At 46.7% G+C, this 9061-nt stretch overlaps 1 protein-coding gene across 2 annotated transcripts in view; it reads right to left on the bottom strand.

Moving 5' to 3' along the window:
• Nucleotides 1-1744: 1744 nt before the first annotated feature.
• The window catches only part of LOC122416543 (uncharacterized), a 55460-nt gene continuing 48143 nt past the window's right edge, over nucleotides 1745-9061 (bottom strand). For both annotated transcript variants that reach the window (XM_043429606.1, XM_043429605.1), the window contains exon 5: nucleotides 1745-8928. In XM_043429606.1, coding sequence (XP_043285541.1) covers nucleotides 8405-8928 — 524 coding nt within the window. In that variant the 3' untranslated portion in view covers nucleotides 1745-8404. The remainder of the gene's footprint in view (nucleotides 8929-9061) is intronic.

Below are 9061 nucleotides of genomic sequence, written 5' to 3'. Positions count from 1 at the left end.
GGGTTTCGAAGCGTGGGCTGAGAATCCGGGCGTTTTGATTGTGGACAGACCTTAAGAGCCGGGAGCCACCACTCGGAGTTTATTTGCACTCGAGCGGCGGTGAGCGAGTGAAAACGTGTTTTCCTGAGTAGTTTTTCAGCAGCGTTTCAAGTAAGCGAGTTCATCGGATTACTGGAATGAAGCTTGCGAAAGATAGTGAATTCACGAAGCGTAATTGCGGTGGGGCGAGGATTCTATCAATCTGCGGATTAATCCTAGGGCAGCACGTCCGTTTCCCGTCTCATAAAAGTCACCGGGGTATTTCGGTTGCGCCAATTCGTTTGATCTTATGCCAACCGCCGGAGTTATTTGATCGTTCATTCTGTTTGTTGAGTACACAAACCCCTTTCCTGTCACAATATGTTCGTTCGATTGTTCGCGAATGGAGGCGTCATTCACTCCAAATCCGTGCAGGTGTGGCGTGAAAATATCGCGCAAATGAAAAGATCCCAGAGCAAAAAGCCTGCAGAATTTTATCGATGCGACGCCAAATTTATTGAGGCTCCGGTAATGCACTGCGGAAATTAGGCAAAGTCTAATAACGAATGTACAAATGTGCATGGGCCAGAGGCACATAATCAGTCGTCGATAATTATGAAATCCAATAGTCCGAGGAAGAGAGATCGTGATGCGTATATGAATGATGATTTTACCATTCCGGATATTGCTGTTTCGGTGGACGCATATAGCCCCATTATACACACGAGTATCGCTCGATGCTGCTCTCATAATCGCTACTCGATAACGTATACCTCGTACACACACACACGTACAGAGAGACGATTGGACTCTGCGAGGGTAGAATTACTCTGTGAGCGAGGGGAAACGTCACGAGCAATTGCTCAGAGTTCGCAGAAGCTCTGTTCTCGGCGAGATGGACGGAGAGAGCAGCTGAGAGAAAGGGAATGAGAGAGAGAAGGCAGCGTTCACCGTGTGGCTAAATACACAGGCGAGTTATTCGGAGGACGCGCTTCCCCTGGCATTCCACATTTGAGCTGCGAGTATAATAGCCATTTAAATTGAGGTCATTCCTCAGTGGGTTTTGGGGGTAGCTCCGAAATGAATGTAAAAAATGTAAAGCCCCGACGGTGATTAAAAAGTGGGGAAAATCGCCTGAAAAACAGTGATCCGCGCGCGTCAAGCTCATTATTAACGTCAAACGTGCGCCCCGGTGTGCTCGTCACATTCTCGTGCGCGCAGGAGTTACTTTCATCAGTATTTAAATCACGAGTTTCAAACTCCCCGCACAGAATATTCCACCCTCGTAATCCTCGTGGACACATCGATGCGTACGAATAAGTTAATTTTCATTCGTGTTAAACGTATTGATTAAACAATGAAGGTCTGTTCCCAGACGACGTTCGTCCCACGATTCGCAATAAACACTACGCAACATTTATATTTCCTTGGACATCGCGGATCATCGTTTAGAATATTCGGCCCGTCGATAAAACAATCAGCGGACACCCCGCGACGGCACTGTTTCAAAATCCCCTGAAAAAAGCACTCCGCGAACGTTCCAACGATCGCGCGTCCCGCCCTATTTTCGTCAAATGTCCGAGCGATTATAGCCGAAATTCGGAGCACGCGGAATTATCGAGAAAACGCAGGAGGGTAATAATGAAATATTCATCGCTCCAAAACCGTCGTACTCAACCCCAACGACCGAACATCGATCGAACACACGCACAACAACAAGTTGCTCTTCCCATTGATTCTTTATCGCTTTATTTTCAATAATTATTACAATATTCATCATCAAATATACAATGTGTGTGTATAGTATATATATATACAGTGCTTAATACTAGCGGATTCTACAAATCGAGAAGCACGACGAACGGTTTGCTTGCGAAAAGTCTAGAGAGCTAGGTGTGCGATCTAGTTTGAGGGTTAGAAGGAAGGTGTGAGGTGAGGAGGCTAGTGATCAAAGTGCGAGATTTCCTTCGTGTTCGCGGGAGAAGGCTCGGGAGAGTGTAATACACAACAATGGATTAACGGGGCGGTCTATATATAGCAGCTTAAATGAGCGAAATAAAAGACATCCCTATATGTACATACGTTCGTGGACGTGTGTGCGTACGCGAGTGTTCGCGTGTTTGTGTGTGTGTTCGGAAAATTCGTCGTTCATCAGAATGGCGGTAACGAACTTTACATAGGTACTAACCGACGGGGTCGTACTCGTGGGAGGGGGCAGGAGGGGCTGTAATGCTCACATGGCCTCATTAATCGTCGTCGCACCAGGAGGTTTATAGATTCACCTCTCCTAACAGAGTACGAGGTTAGATGATCGTTTGCACATGTATGTATTATATATTCTCGATACATATATACAAAAATGACATAAAACAAATATTACGATCTGTTTAATCGCGGACAAGGTGCGCCCCTTTGTTGGGCAGCACTCGATATCTGGGCTGGGAAGCATCGCGAGAGGTATTCCGACTCGTTGGGGCGTGCGTGCTTTCTCGTATACGTATTATTTAATGGTACATATGTACAGGGGATTGAGAGGTGCAGAGGCTCTTTGGGAGCTCGAATGATTAATGTTACGAGGTTCTAAGTTTAACGGAGAGTATATCGAAAGTTTTTAGGTTTTCTTCTGATTAAACGGCCCCGCGCGCTTGATGGATCGTCGATTATTACGGCCGGCGGCATAACTCGCACTTTCATCGTTGGGCTGTACGGAACGCTACGAAATAAAGGAAAAGTGGTGCGGAATGTCGGGGAAGGTTAAATTTTGCCGGGAAAAGGTCGCGACGACGCGCGAATTCAATGCTCAGGTTAAACTAGCGCTGTGGATATTGAGAGCTCGTTTTTATAAAAGCGCTCCGAAAAAGTCGATCAGCAGTGAAATAAAAGCGCTGCGGATGACTTTTTCGTGGGAAATTTAATCTCTGCGCGCACGGACGCGAAAAAACCCCGCGGTGACTCGCAAACGTGATGACTCGTCGCGAAGCGCTTTCCCACGGCGAGAGGAAATGTTTATCGCAGCTCTGGCAACCCCAGGGTAAAAGTACGCGTGACCGCTCAGCCTCGCACGCCCTCTATATCGCTCGAGCAACTCGACTCTCTCGCAGCCCACCCAGCGGTCCTCGCATCACGGAAATTCCTCTTTCATTTAGGCCCAGAGCAATGGCCCGACGCACACGGAACGATCCTCCTTTACACAGAGGAATTCACGTACACAGCCTCCATTTGTAGAGGTATCCATCGCTCGATCTCCGAGAGTTTAATCAAGCCGTGAATCGCGCGGAAATTCAACCAATTGAATTAATCGCCAGTAGCGTATCGAGCTTTCCTCCTCGCTCGTACATTTGCTCGTGTTTGCCTCTGCCAGCGCACGTGTGCGCCTCGACCGTGTGCTTTGAACGTGCGGATCTGCGCGAGTCTGCCCCGCGCTACCTTCTCCTCGAGCTCGACATCAGGTGGCGCACTTTAGACTCAGAAATCCTTCTCTCCCATCGTCTCTTCTCCAACCCAAGATACACAACGGAACGAGGAGCCTGCCAGAATCGAAACGAGACAAGCGCCGGTTAATCACATATGTACACGCGTGTCTGCGGATTCGTGTGTGCCCGGCGTTCCGCGCGCACACGTACGCGTCCAGCCTCACTGTGAAAGCCCCTGTACAAAGTTGGCTCGTTCGCCCTCCCAGCTACGAAAGCTTTTACCGCACTCGAGCTCTCCTCACGGAATAATTACGTCCTCTCCCTCCACGCGGGATTGAGGGCCGAAAAGAGAGAGAAAAAAATCGAAGCTGCGAGCGAAATTAGTGAGGATTTCGAAGGAATTTCGAGCGAGAAAGCTTCCCCGCACACGGGGATCCATTTCTTCCAATATCATCGCCTCCTCCCACATATTCCCACTTCCACACGCCCGCTTCTAACTCGATTTGAGGATAAACAGAATCGAAACGTACATATATACTCGCTCGGCAAACCATTCACGCAAAAGAGATTCCTTTCCAGCCGCGACGAGACCTGCTCGCCCCCTCCCTTTATCTCTAGCTCACATCCTTTCTCACCTTCGTACACGCGCGTACACTTACATCCCTGTGGGATTATCGACGAACGTGCGCACATGAAAAACACCGTTTTCGGTGGCTAAGCTCACCGAACAGTCAAAAAACAGTTAATACACTATTTATTCGCGCACTTTTTTCTGTACTATCTTGTCCAGCATTTCGGTTTTTAGGTTCCAATGTCGGTTCTGTTCTCCACGCGAGGCCTATTTCCGCGTTGAAGCAAAATTACGCCTTTCATTGTTTTATTTCAAAATACTTTCTAGTTTACGAAGCCATCGTGACATTTCAGTTTTTTTGGTGGGAAATACGAATTTCTGAAAGTTCGCTGCGAAGTACGGAAACGAAATTTGTACTCGCTTTGCTTTTGCGATAACTGAAAGGCGTTTTCACACGCAGCGCCGACCCAACACGAAGCGCCGCGGATTCATATTGATATTTCGATGGGTTAAAGCAGTTAGAACCTCGAGCTCAGTGACCGATGCAGTTTTCTGGGGCCTGGAAGCGAGTCCGAGAGGGTAAAGAGAAGAAGACCCAAATGCCTTCAAACTAATCGAGTTTCTTTCGATTTTCGTTGTTAATTTCGTCAATATTATCGACAAAATTTTTCATTAATATGTCAATATTGACTCGATTGACGGGAACTAGTGTCCGGGACCCGATCCTTCTATTTTCGTTGGCGAAGTGAAATCATACTTCGCGTCCAGCGATCTCGACTATTTTGTTCGACTGTTTCATCGATATCGTATTTTTTCTGTGATTTTTCTATGTTTACAAAGGTCTCGATTAGTTATAGTTATGAAATTATAAACACGACAATCGGTACGAAGACAAAGTTACATTATCTTTCGGCGTATCACAGTCCGAATGATCATCCGGCTTACGTCGCGTACCTTATTCTACTTAAACGCGTATGCAATGAACGCGTCGTTTTGAGCAATCTCGTATTTTCTTTCTCCGGTTATTCGTATTATCCGCGTTTTATCTCTTCAAGTAGAATTTATACCGACCTTATTCTCATTCGCGTTCTGCTCTCACTCGCGCACATATCCCGTCAACTTTTTTCTACATCTAGTTTGCAGATATGGTCCGGTGGGATGATTGAGATGAAAATGTGGAGGCGAACTTTATCTGAAGAATGAGAGTAAAAAGATCATTGAAAGCGAAGAAAAAGGAGGAAAAAACGTTTCACGCACCGCGACTGCGACTCGGCTCGAAAGCTAACAGCGACGAGGGGAGGAAAAGTATTCTGAGGGGATAAGAAGCAAGTATGAAAGTCGAGAGCTCGTAGTGGGGAAAGAGACGGGAGCCAATATTTGAAAAAGCTCAGATTCATCCGTACCGCCACTGGCTTTATCTTTTTCATATCGTTCTCGTAGCCTCGGAATTTATTGGCTCTGCGTTCACCGCGTTTACTCCTACGGAGGATCCATTTGTTTTACAGTGTCTGCCTCGCTTTCGCCATCAGACAAATGACACGAACGAGTGACGCATAAGTTTTTTATGCGATGAACGAAACGCTGATGAGAAGCTGCTCTTTCGATGTTTGTGGCGCCCTCGTAACGCTTCTTCTCGCGCACACTGATCGCACCCACGAGCGATTCGCTCTCCATATCGCTCGCGCGCCCACCCTGCTCTGACCCCTTTCGCAGAGCACAATCCCCCTTTGTGGCACCAACGCGTCTCCTTTCGACCCCACCTTGGCCCTGCTCGCAGCCTCCTCCGCACTATTTATCTCGCCGCCACTTTTACCGGATAATTAATTTTTGCTCCTGCGGTGCTTTTAGCCCCTTGCGCGATCTCGCATCGCTCAACCACCGCGCGCGCCAGCATATCCTCGTCGCTACAACGCAGCACGGCTAGCAATTTAAACGCGCTCGATAAAGGCTCGCCCGCGCTCGCTTATATTTTCTAATACATTTCCGAGATTCTACGTGCCCGCAAACCTTCCCGAGACAACACACGTCGGCGCCTGGTTATTTACCCATACGCTGCGCACCGCCGCACGCCACCGGCTTTCTCGACAAAATATCAAAACGCAAATGAAGTCTAATAAAAAGTCGATGTAAAGCTCGTTACACGGCAAGCCTTTAATGAGCTTCCGCGGCTCCGTACTCTTTACCGGGCTCGGAAATTAAACGAAAATCGATACAAAACACCTCGAGAATGTTGGTGCGAAGATAACCTCGTTATCCTCGCCAAAATCACGATGTTCCCGAACGATTTTGCTGCCGAAGGAATATTGCGAGCGGCAGTTGAGCGAATCGAGCTTTAAAAAAGTCGTGTAAACTCGGTTATGTTGGCAATGTACTTTGCCGAGAATTAGTGAGGGAGAAAAAGCATCGAGGACTCGTGGACAAAACGCAATTGAAAATAGAAGAGTCGCTAATGAGACGTGAGCAAAAAGGAGCCCAAATAATGAGGCTGCTTCGAGGTTCTTAACCCCGAAATTCACCGAGTTTACGACCGATGCTATTTGAATAAATTCGTCGTGCAGTGTACCGAGACATTCCCGGCGATAAAGTAGGCGAAAAGAAACTCGGTGCCCGGCCCGCCGAGCAGGATCTGTTATTTGGCCGATAACAACTTCTCGCTTTTTCTCTCGTATCTCCCGACTCTTTCGTACACCGAACAAACCAACTAAATTGGGGATCAGTAACGTCGAGCGATAATAGCGCGTTTTCTCTCGGTATTTGGAAACTTCACTCGTTTCTATAATTCCCCTTGTTTTTTAACACATCTAGTGTAAGCCGAGTTAACTGATTGGCCGAGTTGTCTAATTGGGAGAAAAATTTCTGTGTTAATCGAGGTTTTTTTCAGGTCTGCCTGGAATATCGTCGGTCGGAAATTCAAACATCATTCTCGCTACGCTTCGGAGAGGAGAATTTTTCAATTTTCATACAAAAAAATACATTTTTTTCCGATACTTTCATGCGCTCAGTTCGTTCTCAACGGAACGTAACATTTTCAAATATGAATAAAAGCACGTACGAAGTAAACGGTACGAATGGAACTGTAACGTGAAATTTCTCGCTGCAAATAAAGGGAAACCGTCGTCCTGAAACGGAGAACGTGCAACGACACAATGCAAGCGTACGCATCAATAATCATACTCGCCTAAGAGGTCGACGAGGTGCAGGGGCAGGGGGGGGGGGGAAGTGCAGAAATTGCTTAGCGAATAACGCGCGTGCGTACGAGCCCCGAACTATTAATTTACATTCATTTTCGTAGGAGGATATTAATCAATTTCTATCGAGATTCCGAAAAGATCTACGAAGAGAACGAAACCTGTGATATCGAAGATTTCGCATATTTGCACACACGCGTCATGCAATTATTCACCTCATTTCGATAAATTTTTATTTTTATTGTTTTTTTTTGTTTTTCTTTTTTTTTTTCAAATTTCAACAGGTGAGTGAGCGACATTTAAACATTGAGTAAGTGTTGCGATACAAAACTGATGAAAATATGAACTGAGTGCGCTCCCATGACGGATCACGTGTCCGAGCGGATTCGATCGTTTCAAGAACGACGATTGAACGAAAAAAATGTTCCTAAAAAAAAAAACAGCAGGTTCCCGAGGACGCAACGTTCGGAAAAAACGTCGCAGCGTTTCGTTCGAACGTCCAAATGCTCTCGACCTGCGCAACATCTCGACGAAACTATAAACATCGATAGAAACAATATTTTACAAAAGTGTTTTTTTTTCCATGTGCTCCAACATTATCGCTATCGTATAATCTTATAATCGTAATTATATTTCTATACATAGACTATAAATAGACTAGATCGGTATGGATAAATTGAGGGTGAATAAATAAATACGAAGTCAGTGAACATGTTGAAAATTGAAACTCGCCAACAGCTACCAAATATGAGGAGAAAATGTCACTTCCGGTCCAGAGATCGAGCAAGCCCAAAGGTCAAAATCTCCGGGAGTCTGAAGTGCTCTCAAGTTTTTCGAACAACGTTTCATCCTCTTTTTCGATCGTAGCGATTGACGCAGGTGAAACGAGTTGGAAAAAATTGTAAAATTCACCGCGAAAAATCATTGAGAAAGAAAATTTGCAGAGTTACTTGACGTCCTCGTAGTTATTGGCTCACCCTGCACCAATATATCATTACACAGCTTTCATGTCGTCGTTCCCAAGTAAACGTCTTTACCACACAAATCAGTTAACGGTATCTGCTTCGGTAACTTCCTAACCAATATTATTGAGTGACAGCCGCACTCGCGCGCACACACGCGCACTCACACGCGCGGAAATACGTCACACAGACACACGCACGCACAGAGGAAGAAGCTCACGGACGAACATATAGAAACAAGTGGAGGAGTTTCTAACATACGTTCGCGTGTCCTGTGTGCTGCGAGTTCCCGATCAGTTTGAGCTTCGACGACGCACTCCTCGCCGTCCTCGTAATCGTCGCTTCCATCTTCTCCGACGTCCTCGTCGAGATAATGAAGCTTGATAAAGTGATTAGTAATCCAAGGAAGATTGTAATTTTGACTGGATGATCGACCACTCTGGAGGACAGGGCGTTGCTGTGCTGCATCGCGGCTGGATTTTCACCGTCGAATATGTGGACGTACGCCCGTCCTGGCGATGCGTTGCTCGACTCGCACGTGTAATTACCGGAGTGGCGGAACCTCGCTCGCGGTACTTCGAGCCAGCTCTCGCGAGCAATCAAATCCGTACTTACATTGACACCCTGATCAACGTCGTAATTGATCATACGGAAGTTGTGGTACCAGAAGATGTAGGACGGCGTCTCGGTCGACTTTTCAACGAGGCAGTGCAGCTGCAACGTACTACCGGGGCGCACGACCCTCTCCGCTGATCCGGAAATCACAGCTCGGGCTTCTGCAAGCACAAAGAATTTCAAGGGCTTGGATATACGAGCGCTCCGCGAGCAGGACTGTAACAGCCGAGGGAAACAGATTCGGCGGGGGGCATCATAAAAAGCCCGGACAATAGCAAAATGACTTTGGGAGAT

The sequence above is a fragment of the Venturia canescens genome, chromosome 9 (assembly GCF_019457755.1).
Source record: "Venturia canescens isolate UGA chromosome 9, ASM1945775v1, whole genome shotgun sequence".
Classification (NCBI taxonomy): domain Eukaryota; kingdom Metazoa; phylum Arthropoda; class Insecta; order Hymenoptera; family Ichneumonidae; genus Venturia; species Venturia canescens.
The sequence above is the reverse complement of the archived record's forward strand: the minus strand, read 5'-3'. Positions and strand labels throughout refer to the sequence as shown.